Here is a 17,917-nt window from a genome sequence, read left to right on the forward strand (position 1 = left end):
CAGTTGGGCGTTTGCCTTCGGCTCAGGGCATGATCCCTGCGTTATGGGATCGAGCCCCACATCAGGCTCCTCCGCTGTGAGCCTGCTTCTTCCTCTCCCACTCCGCCTGCTTGTGTTCCCTCTCTCACTGGCTATCTCTGTCAAATAAATAAATAAAATCTTAAAAAAAAAAAAAGAATAGAGAAACCAGAAATAAACCTATAGCTCTGTGTTTAATTGATTTTCAACAAGGCTACCAAGGTTCAGGGGAAAGAATAATCTCTTCAACAAATGGTGCTGGGACAACTGGGTAACCCCCTGCAAAAGCATGGAGTCGGAGCCTTATCTCACAGCATATACAGATATCAACTCGGAATTGAAGTCCTAAAGGTAAGAAATAAAACTATAAAACTCTTAGAAGGAAACCCAGGAATTATACCTCATGACCTTGGACTTGGCAGTGGATTCTTAGCTATGACACCAAAGCACAAGCAACAGAAGAAAAACAGATAAACTGGATGTCATCAAAATTAGGAACTGTTGTGCATCGAACATTATGAGGGAAGTGAAAAGACAACCTGCAAAACGGGAGAAAATATTTTCAAGTCATATATCTGATAAGGACCTAGTGTCCAGAATATATAAAGAACACTTAACAACTCAACAACAAAAAGACAAAGGAGCCAATTAAAAGTGGCCAATGGACTTCAGTAGACAGTTCTCCAAAGAAAAATATACAATGCCCCAAAAGCACATGAACAGATGTTCGACATCATTTATCTTAGGGAAATGCAAATCATAACCCCAAATGAGGTGCTATAATTGTGTGGCAAGCAGGTGGAGACTGGTGGGAACATAAAATGGTCTGGCTGCTGTGGAAAACAGTTTGGTGGGTCCTCAAAAAGTTAAACACGGGATCCCCACATGGCCCAGCCATTCCACTCCTGGGTATGTAACTAAAAGAACTGAAAACAGGTGTTCAGACCAATACTTGTACACAAACGCTCAGAGCGGTACTATTCACAATCACCAGAGAGTGAAAATCATTCAAATACCTGCCAGTTTATGGATGCACACACAACATGGGGTCTGTCCATGCAGTGGAATAGTATTTAGCCAGAGAACGGAACTGAAGACTGACAGCGTGCTATCCCATGGACGAACCTGGAACACACGAGAAGTGGAAGAAGCGAGGCATGCAAGGCATGTGGTCTCCGATTCCATTTATATGAAACATCTGGAACGGGCACATCGATAGAGACTAAAAGCAGGTTCGTGGTCACCAGGGCCTGGGGTGACAGAGGGTGATGGGAAGTGACCGTCTAATGGCTGCATGGTTTCTGTCTGGGGGGATGAAATGAGAATTGAAACAAGTTGAGGACAGAAACTGGAAGTAGGCAGAAACGATGGTTGTACAACATCGTGCGGTACTAAAAGCCACTCAATTATATACTTGAAAATGGTTAAGATGGTCAATTTTACTTTCTGTGATTTCGACCTCAACTGACTTAAAAAGATACATAAAAACACCCAAAACAGTTTTAGATTTCTTTAGGGACATGGATGCACTGTGTCTATAAAGGCATAACTCATTGTCCAGGATGCCCTCCAACCCCGAGGCAGTAATAATGTAAAGAAGGATTGCCAAGGGAAGTGTTAGCTTAAAATGTATGAATTAAATATAAATTATGTTTGGGGGTCCCTGGGTGGCTCAGTCGGTTCGGCATCTGCCCTCAGCTCAGGTCATGATCCAGGAGTCCCGGGATCGAGCCCCAGTGGCGTCGGGCTCCCTGCTGAGCAGGGAGTCTGCTTCTCCCTTTGCCCCTCCCCCACCTCCTACTTTCTCTCTCACTCTCTCTCAAATAAATAAGTGAAATCTTAAAAATAAAAGAGTATTTTTAATAGAAGATTTAAGCTAGGCTGTGCATGGTATAAATTCTTGGAGGAAGAGCTCTGGGGGCAAATTTCAGGGGAAATTCACTTTCCACCTTATATGTTTCTGCATTATTTGAAATTTTAGCAACAGGTCCACCATATTTATAATCAGAGCAAGAAATCAAGCAGAAGAGAGCTGGAAGCTGGGGAGGGGAGAACTGATGAAACAGAGGCCAAGGCTCATGCTCTGTGATCTTACCCTCGGCCCCATCTGCTGCCACTCTGTGAATACCTGCAAAAGCGTGAACATAAAAGGGACGAGCAGGTTTTTCCAGGGACTTCTAAGAAGGAGACAAAGCCAGAATATTCTGGCAACAACCCAACCAGGCCAGAGTTGGAGTAGGGGAGAGATCCGCAAGGAATAGTGGGCTCTGGCATCTTGACCATGGCAACCTGGCCCAAATGGACTGAGCCTCAGGGCCCCGGCCCCAGCCTGGGGATCCCTTCTGCGCACTCCGGTGGGTTGGGCTGGGAGTGGATGGATGCCTGATGCCTAGTGTGGCGATGGAGGTCTTTGAGAGACGGATACCAGCACTCCGCTCGCCCAGACTGACAGTCCTTAAAGGAAACAATAGGGTCTGCTGCCTGGGACTTTTAACACGATATAAAAGTGGTTGTGTGGTTGACAATAGGGTCAGAACCTGTAAGACACCCCAACGACCAGTGCCATGGCCATGAGAACAAGTGATCACGCGAGGCCCCAAACACACAAAAACAGGAGCACAGACAGTGCATAGCCCAGCAAGGAGTGGGCCCCCAGCAAACCCTCATGCAGAAAAACGAATGCTAGGACACACGCTAAAGCCAGAGCCAGAAGGGCCTTCCAAATCCCAAAGGACTCCCAGCATCTCGGCCTCCCCTGCGTCCGCACTTCCCGGCCTAACTCTGAATCCTAGAAACACAGCTTTCCGTGAGCTCCCAGGAGACCTGGCTGCACAAGGCAGGGCAGAGCCAGGTTTTGTGGGCCCTGAAGCTTATGTAATTTGGAAGCCTGCTTTAAGAAAAAGAATGCAAAATTACTGGCTTAAAATTAGACAATGAATATGTAGGACAAATAAAAAATCACAACAAATTGTAAATTTTCAAAAGTTGGAAAATACTAAAGCATAACACAATGTGTATATTAAGTCACTGTCCCACCTCTATCATGTTTTCCCAACATTTTTTTTTGCAGCATAACCTGTGATTACTTCTTCATATGATGATTTTGCAATAGCATGTTTGATAAAAACATGTTTATTACGGATGCCCTGGATGCATACAATGTGATTTCTCATGCTGCCCGACACACTGTTCACAGCAGCTCTCCTAGCTGCTGCCCTGAAATCACAGGGTTTCATTCTGATCAATTCTCTTCCACAAAATTGACATCGAAGTAAGAAAAAAGTATGGTATGTTTTATAATTGTCTCACTGCACTCTCAAATATATTCCCAACAAGACAGAACTTCAGTTTTAATCAGGCATCAGTTGAGAACAGAATCGGATAACAGGAAGAACTTTCTACTACACACCAGCTCTTGTCTCCACACTTTTCAAACCTCCCTCTTCCTCCCCTGCCCACCTACTTCTGGTGCCAGGCGCTGGAGGACCCGTTCATATCATTCATGTGACCGTAACAGCCTTTGCCCCCGCAAATTCACCCCATGGCACAGTAGCTGCTAGGAGCCCAGCAAGGACGTGTCTGTTCCCAGGGGTGACTGTGAACCACGTAAATCTGTCTCATTTAACCCAAACTAAGTACGCACATCCTAACTCTCCTTCTCCTTAGTCATGTCGCAGAGGAGGCTGCCGCCCGGTCCCCACCACCCAATAGAAGGGCGACAGAGGGCGTCAGAGAGGCGGAGACAAAGGTCCTCTCCAATTGCAGCTAAAGAATCTTGCTTTCACAAATTTTACATGAAATCATACTCGCCCGTGAACACAGTGCTTGGGGGCCCTCCCACGGGCTCTGCCACTTAAGCTTCTGGAAATCCCAACTGGCTATGGATGGGTGTTTCTACAGTACCCTTACTTGAAGGAGAGTTGCATGCCTCTCTCTTTGCTGCCACCAGCAGGAGCACAAAGAAGTGACTGGAAGGTGTAGAAAGAGCAGGACTTAAGACGCCAGTGGGCTCTGAGAAATACTGCAAGCAAGAGATAACGGCAGGCCCCCAAAATGACGGAAACCAACAAATGAGGGGACTGGTCAACCCGCAAGGAGACGTGAGCAAGAGGAGAGGGGACAGAGATGTGGCAAAAATGTGTATGGAGAGGAGTTGATGAGGGGGAGGCTTGTGTGCAGGTGGGCGGAGTCTAATGAGGGGGGTGACTAACAGTTGAGGGCGGGGCTAAAGACTAAGGTGTCCTAACTGATGGATGAGTGGACTGTGAAGATCGGGGCCATGGACACGCAACATGTGAGTAAGGCCCGCACGGCAGGCGTCTGCCTGGTGGATGATGAGCAGCGACTACAGAGGAGTGGGAGACTGGAAATAAGATGGATGGGCCTGGAAACGAGGGGGCAGGGCCGCTTGTGCCGGGCCCCCTTTCTTCCCAGCGCCACAGACGGTGACAGCCATGGGCGGGTACCCGACTGAGCATCTCCGTGTTCTTCCCTCCCCTGATCAGTCAGAGAAGGCAGCCATAAAGATTCAGTCATGGTGGCGTGGCAACGTGGTCCGCCGGACTCTACTGCACGCGGCACTCAGGGCCTGGGTCATCCAGTGCTGGTGGAGGTCGATGCAGGCCAAGATGCTGGAGCAGAGACGGCGCCTGGCCCTGAGACTCTACACTTGCCAGGAGTGGGCAGTGGTGAAGGTGCAGGCCCAGGTTCGAATGTGGCAGGCCCGCAAACGGTTTCTCCAGGCTCGCCAGGCAGCCTGCATCATCCAGTCTCACTGGCGCTGGCATACCAGCCAAACCCGGGGCCTGATCCGGGGCCGCTATGAGGTCAAAGCCAGCCGGCTGGAGCTTGACATCGAAATCCTCTTGACCTAGGGCGCTAGCAGAGCCAAGGAGACTGGATCTCTCTTCCAATAAAGACACTTACTGACCAGTCTTGCCCTTTGGAAATTAGACCCATACAAGAGGGATCAGCCCCTCAGCAATGGTCTAGAGCCCATCCTGGGACACACCACCCTAGGCCCTTGCACCCATGGCAAACGTGAGCCGTCTTGCACCCAAATGAGACCCCAGGGCCCAGCATAGGCTCTGACACCTCAGCCTGATCCCAGCTCCACAAGCAGGGCTATGCCCTGGTCTTAATTTTTCTGCCGCTCCTCCCCAGGCTTCTCCATTCGGGGTAGGACACCAGAGAGTTAGGCCGCAGCCAGAGCCAGCTGGGAAGGCCAGGATTCCAAAGCCCTGTGCTGGGCAGGGCCCTCAGGGCCAGTGCAGCGCTCGGCAGGGGGCCAGGAGGACAGGGCACCCAGCTGAGCAGCAGCGGGCCAGGCGCTGTGCCTTGCTGGGGCATGGTCCGCCAGAGCCGGCCCTGGGGAAGGCCGGGGCAGGAGCTGAGCAGCAGCAGCTGTGCCTGCAGCTTCGGCCCCAGGGGCTGAGACAAGGCTTCCCTCCCCTCTGCTGGCCACTCCCGGGGAGAACCAGGCACCGAGGGGGAGGGGAGAGAAAGCCCAGGGAGGTGGAGCGGAGGAATCAAGGGAGGGTGTCTAGGAGTGGGTGGGGGAAGGGCCGTCCCTGTGCCACTGGAAGTCACTGGTTTGGGGATGGACCTCTAAATCTTACCGCATCTTCAGAAGCAGCTGTTCTGGCATTCCCCCCAAGACCCCTGCCTTGGTCGCAACCCTCCCACAGACTGCCTCGGCCTCTGCAAGGCCGGCCTCTGGGGGGTGCCGATGGGCCTCCGCGGGCTGAGTCTTCTGCTAACACTCGGCCCTCTGGGTACCAGTCTCACAGCCTCTGCTTTGATGCTCGAGGTCCCTTAGATGTTTGTTTCTGAACCTGCCTCCCAGAACCTGAGGCTCATGACCCTCCCTAGGGGGCTGCAATGGGTGGCCTTGCCTGAGGGGTGGGAGGGCCAGGAGGGGAGGGTACAGAAGACTGAGGGCCTTGCAGCTGGGTAAGACTTTCCCTCCCTTCAGGGGTGCGCTCGCTTATGCGTGTGTCTGGGGCTCAGGGGAGGGTGTCCCCAGAAGAGCTGTGGCAGGTGTGGGGGTTCAGGGATCAGTCTGACACCCAAGGCCTTCAGTAGCTGCAGGTGACGATGATGCACCAGGTACTTTGCTCTTCCAAAGGAGCCCCTTCAGGAGCTTTGGACCCGGCTCTCACCTGCTCGCCTTGCTGGAATGAGTGGTAGGAGACTAGTTAGGTGTGCATGCTGAACAGGGTGGAATTCTGCATGAAGATGCCTGCAGGCGCCACCCCTGCGGTGAGAGGTAGTGAAAACCCAGGCTGGCAAGGCTTTCAGTCTCTGACTGTCAACCTACAGTGGACACAAAACATACTAACGCCCGGGCCCACCCAGAGATTCTGCTTTAAGTGGTGTGGGGAGAGGCCTGGGCACTGGAATTCAATGTGCAGCCACGATTTGGAAACCGATTTGGAAACCGCTGAGTTAAGCCCTTCCCAGCGCCAGGCAGAGGAGGTGAATGAGACATAGGGCAGGAGTCCACAGAGAGGATCCCCTTTAGCTGCCAGGTCTGTGGCCAGAGTTGGCCTGGATGGGTGGAGCCGCCTGTGCGTCCCCAGCAGAGCGGAGGCTGCAGCTGGGGCTTCCAGAGGCAGACACCCTCACGGAGCATCACAGACCCTCCCTTCTCTTCCCCACTGTCATTGAGACTGGAGCTGCAGAAGGAACTCTCCCTGAGAATGCACTGAAACACTAGAAGTGGGGATGGGGGGTAATGCTTGTAGCCCTGGGGCAGGAGGGGGCCTGAGGGCGCTCTGAAGGACTCTCCATTCTTGCTCCACCCCCAGGCGACATTGTGGTTCCAAGAGATATGTGCCCTAGGCCTGATCAACAAAGAAATATTTTGACCCTCAGACTGGTCCAGCATACTGGGCCCCTAAGAAGATAGCTCAGCAAGTGAGGGCCCATCCCCTACTGGTCCCTTCCAGCCCTGAAAAAGGATTCCCAGGTGGCATTTCATCTCCTTGCTCCCAGGATGCCCACCACATGCTCTCAAGCCCCTCACCCGATACATCTCCAACCTCAGTTCTGATACCACCGTTCAGGGTCTCCATCCTGCCTTGTCTTCTGCTTCTCTCTGTCCCACATGGCAAACCCAAAAGGAGATGGCACTGTGTAATTTCAAGATTTACAGTAAAGCTACAGTAATCAAGACAGTGTGGTATTGTTGAAAGAACAGAGAGATCAGTGGAACAGAAGCGAGAGCCCAGAAATCAGCCTACACAAATACGGGAAACTGAACTTTGAAAAAGGAGCAAAGGCAATCCAATGGGGAAAGGTTTTACAACGAATGATGTTGAAAAAACTGGACATCCACATGAAAAAAAAGTGAAGCTAGACACGGACCTTACACCCTTCACAAAAAGCAACTCAAAATGGATCACAGAAGCATAATACTCCTAGAGCCATGAAAGAAATAACCCACAAGCTGAACTTCATTAAAATAAAAACTTCTGTTCTGCAAAGACACTGCCAAAAGAAAGAGAAGACAAGACACAAAATGGAAGAAAATATTCGCAAAAGACACATCTGATAAGGGTTTGTTATCTAAAAAATACAAAGGACCCTGAACACTCAACAATAACAAAATGAACAACTCATTAAAAATTAAGAAAAGACCTGAGCAGATACTTCACCTGAAAAGATGTACAGATGGCAAACTGGCCTATGAAAAAATGTGCGACACCACATGTCATTACAGCATTGAAAATTAAAAATGACATTACTAGGAAGTCTAAAGTCAAAACACTGACAGTACCAAATGCTGGCTAAGATGTGGAGCAACAGGAACTCTCATTCAGTGCCAGTGGGAATATAAATGGCACAGCCACTCCGGAAGACAGTGTGGCACTTTTTTTTTTTTTGTATGATTTTTTATTATATTATGTTAGTCACCATACAGTACATCCCCGGTGACAGTGTGGCACTTTAATAGAAAACTGAAGTAGGATCCAGCAGTTGAGCTGCTTTGGATTTACTCAAGTGAGTTGAAAACCTATGTCTACACAAAAATCTGCATATGAATGCTTACAGCAGTTGTATTCATAATTGTCAAAAGTTGAAAGCAACCAAGAAGTCCTTCCGATGGGTAAACTGATAAACTCACTGTGGTACATTCACACCACAATGGAATATTTAGTGGGAAAAAGAAATGAGCTCTCAAGCCATGAAAAAGACATGGAGGAAACTTAAAGGCATATTGTGAAGTAGAAGCGTCTGGAAAGGCTACATATTACATGATTCCAACTCTATGACATTCTGGAAAAGGCCAACTATAGAGGGAGTAACTGGCTGGCAGGTGTTTGGCGGAGGGACTGAGGGATGAATAAGTGAAGCTCAGGAGAGTTTTACGGTATTAGAGCCATTCTGTACGATATTATAAATGCAGATACATGAAATTATATATTTGACAAAAACCATAGAGCTACATACACAAAGTAAACTCTCATGTAAATTATGGACTTTAGTTAATAATAAGGTATCAATATCAGTTTGTCAATTATAATAAATGTATCACATTAATGCAAGATGTTAATAATAAGTTAAACTGTGTGCAGCAGGATGGGGAGCAGGGAGCCCATGGGAACTCTATTTTCAGCTCAATTTTTCCATATGCCTCAAACAGCTCTAAAAGGAAAGTCTGTTAATAAAAAATAAAAGGCATAATGATTAGAACAAAGGTACTAAGGCTATCTGCATTTTTAAACAGCCTGATTATGTACATAGAAAGTCATAAAGAATCTACCCCCAAACTACTGGAATACATGAGTTTAGAACAGTCATGGGATACAAAAATCAATTGTCCAAAGAAGATATGCAAATGGCCAACAAGCACGTGAGAAGATGTGCAACATCACTAGTCATTAGGGAAATGCAAATCAAACCCACAATGAGATACCACTTCATACCCAGTAGGACGACTTTTATTAAAAAACAAACAAAAAACCAAAACAAGTGTTGGCAAGGATGTGGAGAAATTGGAACATTTGTGCATTGCTGGGGGGAATGCAAAATGGTACAGTGGTTGTAGAAAATGATATGGCAATTCTCAAAATATTACAAATAGAATTGCCATATGACCCAGCAAGTTCAATTCTGGGTATATACCCAAAAGAAATGAAAGGAGAAATTCAACAGATACTTACACACGCATGGTCATAGCAACATATTCGCAATAGCCAAAGGGTGGAGGCAACCCAAGTGTCCATTGATGGATGAATGCATTAACAAAATGCAGCACATATGGAATGTTATTCCGCCTTCAGAAAGAAGGAATTTTGACATAATTTACAATATGAATGAGCCCTGAGGACATAATGCTAAATGAAATAAGCCAGTCATGAAAGAACAAACACTGCATGATTCGTCTTATATGAAACTCCTAGAGTAGTCAAAGTCATAGAGACAGAAAGTAGAACGGTGTTTGCCAGGGGCAGGGGTAGGAGGGAATGGGAAGTTAGTGTTCAATGGGTACAGAGTCAGGTGGAGAAGATGGAAGAGATTTGGAGATGGATGGTGGCGACTGTTACTTTTATTTTTTATAATAATTTTTTATTATATTATGTTAGTCACCATACAGTACATCCCTAGTTTTTGATGTAAAGTTCCATGATTCATTACTTGCGTATAACACTGTTACTTAACAATGTGAATGTACTTAACCCCATAGAAATGTACTCTTAAAAATAGTTAAGATGGCAAATTTCATGTCACGTATATTTTACCACAGTAAAAAAGTAAGTTGTATCTAAAAACAAACTGCAAACTGAAATTAAACTTAAGTAAGTGTTTCCAATAGCGTCACAAAAATCAAATGCGGGGGCGCCTGGGTGGTTCAGTCCGTTAAGCATCTGACTTTGGCTCAGATCATGATCTCAGAGTCCTGGGATCAGGCCAGCGTCAGGCTCTGTGTCTGGCAGGGAGTCTGCTTGTCTGTCTTCCTCTCCCTCTGCCCTTTCCCCCACTCATGCTCTCTCTCTCTAATAAATAAATAAAATCTTTAAAGAAACCAAATGCCTAAGAAACAACATAAATAGAAGACTCCTACACTGAAAACTATACAACATTGCTGAGAGAAATTAAAGACTGAAATAAATGAAAAGATATGCCATATTCATGAATAACAATCCCGTTAAAATTATTTTCCACAAATTGATGTATATATTCAATGAAATCCCAACAAAATTCCAGAAGATTGTTTTTGTAAAACTCAAAAGGCTGATTCTAAAACCTATGTTGAAATGCAAAGGACCTAGGGGCGCCTGGGTGGCACAGCGGTTAAGCATCTGCCTTTGGCTCAGGGCGTGATCCCGGCGTTATGGGATCGAGCCCCACATCAGGCTCCTCCACTATCAGCCTGCTTCTTCCTCTCCCACTCCCCCTGCTTGTGTTCCCTCTCTCACTGGCTGTCTCTGTCTCTGTCGAATAAATAAATAAAATCTTAAAAAAAAAAAAAAAAAAGAAATGCAAAGGACCTAGAACAGCCAAGACAATCTTGAAAAAAATAAAATAAAATTGAAGGGCTTACCTGACCTGACCTCAAAATTTACTATAAGCTACAGTAATTAAGACAGTGTGGTGTTTATTAAGGTAAAAAATACATCAATGAGACAAAATAGAATCCAGAAATAGTCCCACCCATTTATGGTCAACTAATTTTTAAAAGGGTGCCAATATAATTCAGTGAGGAAAGTAGAGTCTTTTGAACAAACAATGCTGGAATAACTGAATATTCACAAGGATTAAAGCTAACATTCACCCCTAACTCACATCACATGCAAAAATTAATTCAACAAAGATCTAAGTCCCAAATGTAAGAGCTACAACTAAAGTTTCTAGAAAAAAAGCAGGAGTGGAGCGATATCAGTGAAAATGACAAAGCAGGTAGCTCCAAGGGCCCACTTCTCCATAGAAACATCAAAAAAATCAAACAAAAACTATCACAATCAACTTTGTCCACACTCTGGAAAACAGTCAAAAGTTTACAGTAACCAAATGACTGTCAATTGAAGAAGGCAATGCTTTTAAAAGTAGGCTTCATGCCCAGCATTGAGCCCCAACACGGGGCTTGAACTCATGACCCTGAAATTAAGGGTCAGACACTTAACCAACTGAGCCACCCAGGCACTCCAAAGAAAAATACAATTTAAAAACAGTAGGGAGATTTCAAGGAGTTTTTACTTGCCATTGTCCCCCCCACCCCTCCCCGTCTACAGAATGAGGGTTATCTTGAAGATGGCAGCCCATGTCCTCAGGAAGGGAGCTGGTTACTGGTTCCAGAGCAAAGCAGACCATACTCCCATGGAATTGTGTTTGCTGGTCTAATCTGTCCAGGTGTTACCTGAAGGACTAATGCAAGGCACTTTCTTTTGGTTTGCCTACGTCAGAGCTCATTTGGGGCGGAAGAGCAGTAAGCATTCCTTGAACAATGTAAGGCAGGTGAACCACCTCAGTGGCTTGGGGAAAGAGATTATAGTTGAGGCAGACACAAGAGTGCTAAAGGCCCCACAGGAAAATCTGGGGACAGTTTCTTTCAGAAATTACGGCATTCAAAGTGCCTGGATATACTGGGAGATTTAAAAAGCTGTGTTCATGACCAGGGCAAGACTTATGCCCAGAAAACACTTGCAAACCTGAAGCTTTCAGCTCTCTCTGATCTCTAAGCTAAGATCAAACAGGAAGTGAACACTAAGGCAGAGTTCTACATGGCCCGGCTAAGTGTTGAAGGAGTGTCCCAGTGCAGAAACACTTTGCAAAACCCAGGAGAGTCCTTTTTCCTTTGTTTCTTCTCTCTATTTTCCAACAAATTGCTAGCTGAACACAGCTATAGGAAGACAGACTTCAGAGACCACATATTAAGAGAACACAGACTTAAAATATTAATTTAGAAAAGTCACTACACAAAAACTATAGCCCACAGCAAGCCATAAAAAGATAACTTGGGGAGAGAGAAGATTCTGACTTTCAGAGTTACCACATTATAATCAAAATGTTCAGTTTTCAACAAAAAGTTGCAAAACATGCAAAGAAACAGGAAGTATGACCCATTTACAGAAGAAATGAACATAAGTTGTCCCTGAGGAAGCACAGACATTGAACCAACCAGACAAAGACTCTAAATTAACTGTCTTAAATATTCTCAAAGAGTTATTGACACCATCGACAAAGAGCTAATGGAAACTGGGACAGTAACGTATGAACCAAATAGAGATATCGACAGAGAAAAAGAAATTATAAAAAGGAACCAACCAGAAATTTTGGAGTTCAAATGTACAATAACCAAAATGAAAACTACAAGTGGGTTTCAACAGCAGATTTCAGCAGGCAGAAGAAAGAATCCGTGAACTTGAAGAAAGGCCAATTGAAATTATCCAGTCTGAGAACAAATAAAAAGAGAACAGAGAAAAATGAATACAGCTTAAGAGAACGAGACGCTATGAAAAGTACTAAAATATGCATAACAGGATCCCAGATTAAGAGGAGAGAGAAAAAGGGGCAGACAGAATATTTGGAGATGCAGTGGTTAAAAACTTCCCATATTTAATAAAATAAAATAATCTAAATCTCCTAGAAGTTCAATAAACTCCAAGAAGGATAAACATAATGAAACCCACACTGAGACACTTTATATTTAAATCGTCTAAGGCCAATGACAAAAAGAGAATCTTGAAATTAGCAAAAGAAAAATTCATCATGCATAAAAGACCCTTAGGAGAATGAACAGATTTCTCATCAGAAACCAGGGAGACCAGAAGGGAGTGGGATGATAGTTTTAAAGGGCCGAAAGAAAAATCTGTCAACCAAAAATTCCATATTCAGCAAAACTGTCTTTCAAAAATGAAAGAGGAATGAAGAGATTCCCAGAAAGCTGCAAGTGTACACCACGAAGACTTCCCTATAAGAAATTCTAAAGGGTGTACTTCAGAATGAAATAAAAGGACACTAGATAGAATTTTTAAAGCCTTATCAAGATATAAAGAACTCCAGTAAACCATACACATAAAAATAAAAGCTAGTATTATTGTGCGGGCCTTTTTCTTTTCATTTGTAGCTCTTCTTTTTATTTCCTATATTATTTAAAAGACAAATGTATGAAAAAATAATAAATCTATGCAAATGAACACAATGCATAAAAATAGAATTTGTGGCAATAACAACTTTGGAGGAATGGAGCTTTCTGGACAAAATTTTTGTATGCTACTGAAGCTAAGTTGGTATCAATTCAAAGTATATTGTTATAAGTTTAGGATGTTAATAGTAATCCCCTCGTAACCACTAAGAAAATATCTTTTTTAAAATACACAAAAACATTGGGCCACCTGGGGGGCTCAGTTGGTGAAGCGTCTGCCTTTGGCTCAGGTCATGATCCTGGGGTCCTGAAATTGAGCCCCATGTTGGGCTCCCTCCTCAGCAGGGAGCCTGCTTCCCCCTCTCCTGCTCCCCCTGCTTGTGCTCTCTCTTTCTCTCTGTAATATAAATAAATAAAGTCTTTAAAAAAAATAGTAAAAAAGAGAGCTGCAATGGCCTCACTATTACTATTATAAAATGTCTATATTAAAAAATATCTCAAATTAAACAACCTAACTTTACATCTTTTAGGACTAGAAACAGAAGAACAAACCAAACCCAATGACAGCAGAAGGAAGAAAACAATAATGATTAGAGTGGTGATAAATGAAATAGAGAATACGAAAATGATAGAATCAATAAAACAAAACATTGGTTCTTTGAGAAGATCACAATTGACAAACCTTAGCTAGACTCACCAAAAGAAAAAGAGAGAGATAAATGACTAAAATCAAAAAAAGAAAATGAGTCCATTTACTACTGACTCTAAAGATAAAAGAATTATACCCTAGTGGTGGGCTTGCTGCCACAGACCCAAAGCAGTCCAGCCCACCCGTGGACCTGGCAGAATGGCTACTCACACCCCTGCTAGTGGACCCACCACATGGCAATACAATAAAGTAGTAGGAGAGGTTAATACTCCACTCTCAGTATTGGACAAATCATCCAGACAGAAAATCAATAAGGAAACAGTAGAACTGAACAACGCTATAGACCAAATGGATCTAATAGGTGTATCCCCCCAATGGCAGCAGCATTTCATTCTCCTCAAGTGCACACAGAATATTCTCCAGGATAGATTGTATGCTAGGTCACAAACAAATCTTGATGAACGGAAGAAGAGTGAACTCCTTCCAAGTCTCTTTTCCAATCACAATGCAATGAAAACAGAAATCAATAATAGAAAGAAAAGGGGGAAATTCACTAATACATAGAAATTAAACAACACACTCTTAACCATTGGGCCAAAGAAGAAATAAAAGAGGAAATTAGAAAATATACTGAGAGACAAACAAAAGTGAAAACTACATGCCACATACTTTACGAGATGTGGCAAAAGCAGTTATATGAAGGAAATTCATAGCAATAAATGTCTACCTAAAATAGAAGATCTCAAACAACCTAACTTTATGCCCCAAGGAACTAGAAAAAGAACAAAGTACACCCAAAATTAGTAGAAGGAAGAAAATAGATTAAAGCAGAAATAAATGAAACAGAGAACAGAAAAACAATTTAAAAATTGATGAAATGAAGGGTTTTTTTTTTTTAAAGATAAACAAAAATCAATAAACCCTTAGCTGGACTAATTAAGAAAAAGAGAGAAGATTCAAATAAATAAAATTGTGAGTAAAAGAGGAGACTTTACAATGGATGCTATAGAAATAAAAATCATAAGGGACTATTAAGGACAATCATATGCCAACAAATTGGACAATGCAGAAGAAATGAAAAATTCCCTAGAAACACACAGTCTATCAGGACTGAATCGCAGACAGAAAGCCTGGATAGACCAATAACAAACAGGGAGGTAAAGCGGCAATCAAAACACTCCCACAAATAAAAGTCCAGAACTAGGTAGCTTCGTGGGGGAGGTCTACCAAACACTTAAACAAAAATTAGCAACAATCCTTAGACTCTCACAAATTTGTTTTATGAGGTCGACATTACTGATACATAGGTCAAAAACACCACAAGAAAAGAGAACTTCAGGCCAATATTCTTGGTGAATATAGATGCAAAACTCTTCAAAACAACAACAAAAATAATACTAGCAAACCAGGGAGCTTGCATGGCTCAGTCAGTTAACTGTCTGACTTTAGCTCCAGTCATGATCTCAGGGTCTTGGGATTGGGCCCCGTACCAGGCTCCACGCTCAGTGGGGAGTCTGCTTTTCCCTCTCCCTCTGCTCCTCCCCCCACTCGTGCTCTCTCTCAAATAAATGAAGTCTTAAAAAAAGCAAACCTTTAAAAAAACACTAGTAAACCAAATTTAGTAGCACAGTAAAAGGATCATATGCCATGACCAAGTAGGATTTATTCCTGTATCCCTGAAATGCAAAGGTCCCTACATACACGAATCAGTGTGAGACACCACATTAACAGAACGAAGGATAAAAATCATGTGATCACATTTCAAGATGTAGAAAAACATTAGACAAAATTCAACAGCCTTTCATCATTAAAAAAAAAAAACAACAATAACAACAACTCAACAAATTAGGTATAGAAAGAACTTACCTCAACACAATAAGGGACATTTATGAAAAGCCCACAGTTAACATCATACTCAGTAGTGAAAAGGTGAAAACCTTTCCTCTTAGATCTGGAACGAGGAATGGAACTCTACTCTTCTCTCTTCTATTCAACGTAATACCAGAAGTCCTAGACAGATCAATTAGGCAAGGAAAAAAAAAAAGACTCTAAATCCAAAAAAGAAAAAGTAAAATTATCTGTTTACAGATGACATGATCTTATATGTTAAAAACCCTAAAGACCACACACACACACACACACACACACACACACACACACACAGAGGCCTATATACACATACAGCTTGTTAGAACTAATAAACACATTTAGTAAAGTTGCAGAATATAAATAAAATAAAAATCAGTTGCATTTCTAAATAAATCTTTAAAAAAGGGGAGGGGGGTTGCCTGGGTGGCTCAGTCATGATCTTGATTTGTGCTTGATTTTGGCTCAGGTCATGATCTCAGGGTTGTGGGATTGAGCCCCGCATCGGGCTCCCTGCTCAGCAGGGAGCCTGCTTCAGATTCTCTCTCTCCCTCTCCCTGTGCCCCTCCCCTGTTCATGCACTCTCTCTCTCTCTCAAGTAAATAAATAAATCTTTTTAAAAAAAAAATCAGGCCAATATTTTTTACACTAACAATATTATACGCTAACAGTGACCTATCTGAAAAGGAAATTAGGAAAACAATCCCATTTATAATAGCATCAAAAAGAATAAAATACCTGGGAATAAACTTAGCCAGAGGTGAAAGACATGTACACTTAAAATTATAAAACATTCGTGAGAGAAATTAAAGACATAAATTAATGGAAAAATATCTCATGTTAATGGACTAGAAGAATTAATATTGTCAAAATGTCCATATGACCCAAAGTGATCTACAGATTCAATTTAATCCCTATCAAAATCCTAATGGCATTTTTTTTTTTACAGAAATAGCAAATACAATCCTAAATTCATTTGAAACCACAAAAGACCCCAAATAGCCAAAGCAACTTTGAGCAAGAAGGACAAAGCTGGAGGTATCATACTCCTTGATTATAGGCTATATTACAAAGCCACAGTAATCAAAACAGTATGGTACTGGCATAATAACAGACGTGTGAGTCAGAGGAACTGAGTAGGGAGCCCAGAAATAAACCCCCACATATATGATCAACTGGATTTTGACAAGGGTGCCAAGAATACACAATGGGGAAAAGACAGTCTCTTCAATAAGCGGTGATGGGAAAAATGGATATCCACATGCAAAAAAATGGAATCAGGCCTTTATTACACACTATATATAAAAATCAACTCAAAATGGATTAAAGACTAAAATGTAAAGGCTGAAACAACAAAACTTTTAGAAGAAAACACAGGGGGGCGCCTGGGTGGCACAGCGGTTAGGCGTCTGCCTTCGGCTCAGGGCGTGATCCCGGCGTTCTGGGATCGAGCCCCACATCAGGCTCCTCCGCTATGAGCCTGCTTCTTCCTCTCCCACTCCCCCTGCTTGTGTTCCCTCTCTCGCTGGCTGTCTCTATCTCTGTCAAATAAATAAAATCTTTAAAAAAAAAAAAAGAAGAAGAAAACACAGGGAACATTTCTAGACACTGGATTTGGCAATGATTTCTTGGATATGACCCCAAAAATACAGGCATCAAAAGAAAAGATCGGTAAGTGGGATTACATCAAACTAAAAAGTTTCTTCACAACAAGGGAAATTCAACAAACTGAAAAAGCAACCTATGGCATGGGAGGAAATACTTGCAAACCATGCATCTGATAAGAGATTAATATCCAAAATATGTAAGGAACTCTTACAACTCAATAACAAAACAAGTAAAGGACTTGCATAGACATTTCACCAAAGAAGGCATACAAATGGCCAAGAGGCAGACGAAAACGCGCTCAACATCACTCACCGTCAGGGAAATGCAAATCAAAACCACAACGACATATCACCTCATACCTGTCAGACTGGCTAAAATCAAAAAGACAAGAAGTAACAAATGCTGGTGAGGAAGTGGAGAAAAAGGGACCCTCATACACTGTTGGTGGGAATGCACATTTTTACAGCCACTGTGGAAAACAGTATGGAGGTTCCTAAATATATTAAAAATAGAATTACCATATGATCCAGTAATTCCACTATTGGGTATTTATCCAAAGACTAGGAAAACACTAAATTCAAAAAGATACATGCACTCGTATGTTTGTTGCAGCATTATTGACAATAGCCTGGATATGGAAGCAACCCAAGTATTTATCAGTGGATGAATGGATAAAGAAGATGCGG

General features: G+C 43.3%; 1 protein-coding gene across 2 annotated transcripts; it reads left to right on the forward strand.

Moving 5' to 3' along the window:
• The first annotated feature begins 4,267 nt into the window (after nt 1-4,267).
• Nucleotides 4,268-4,892, forward strand: IQCF6 (IQ motif containing F6). 2 transcript variants are annotated; one of them, XM_045807248.2, is made up of 2 exons: nt 4,268-4,312; nt 4,524-4,892. In XM_045807248.2, exons 1-2 carry the CDS (start codon nt 4,268-4,270, stop codon nt 4,890-4,892), a joined length of 414 nt encoding a protein of 137 aa, XP_045663204.2. The 2 variants fall into 2 exon arrangements, with proteins under 2 accessions (XP_045663204.2, XP_087722770.1); XM_087866644.1 differs by having other exon boundaries at nt 4,298-4,373; nt 4,528-4,892.
• Nucleotides 4,893-17,917: the final 13,025 nt, after the last annotated feature.

This window comes from Ursus americanus, chromosome 14 (genome assembly GCF_024610735.1).
Source record: "Ursus americanus isolate L20-20 chromosome 14, mUrsAme1.1.p, whole genome shotgun sequence".
NCBI classification, from domain to species: domain Eukaryota; kingdom Metazoa; phylum Chordata; class Mammalia; order Carnivora; family Ursidae; genus Ursus; species Ursus americanus.

What these genes read in the sequence shown, in the direction of transcription:
- IQCF6 (XM_087866644.1), top strand. Translation starts at nt 4,298, where the DNA reads ATGGACACGCAACATGTGAGTAAGGCCCGCACGGCAGGCGTCTGCCTG. An exon ending in TGAGCAGCGACTACAGAGGA is followed by an intron (nt 4,374 to 4,527) that starts GTGGGAGACTGG and finishes CTGATCAGTCAG; the next exon opens with AGAAGGCAGCCATAAAGATT.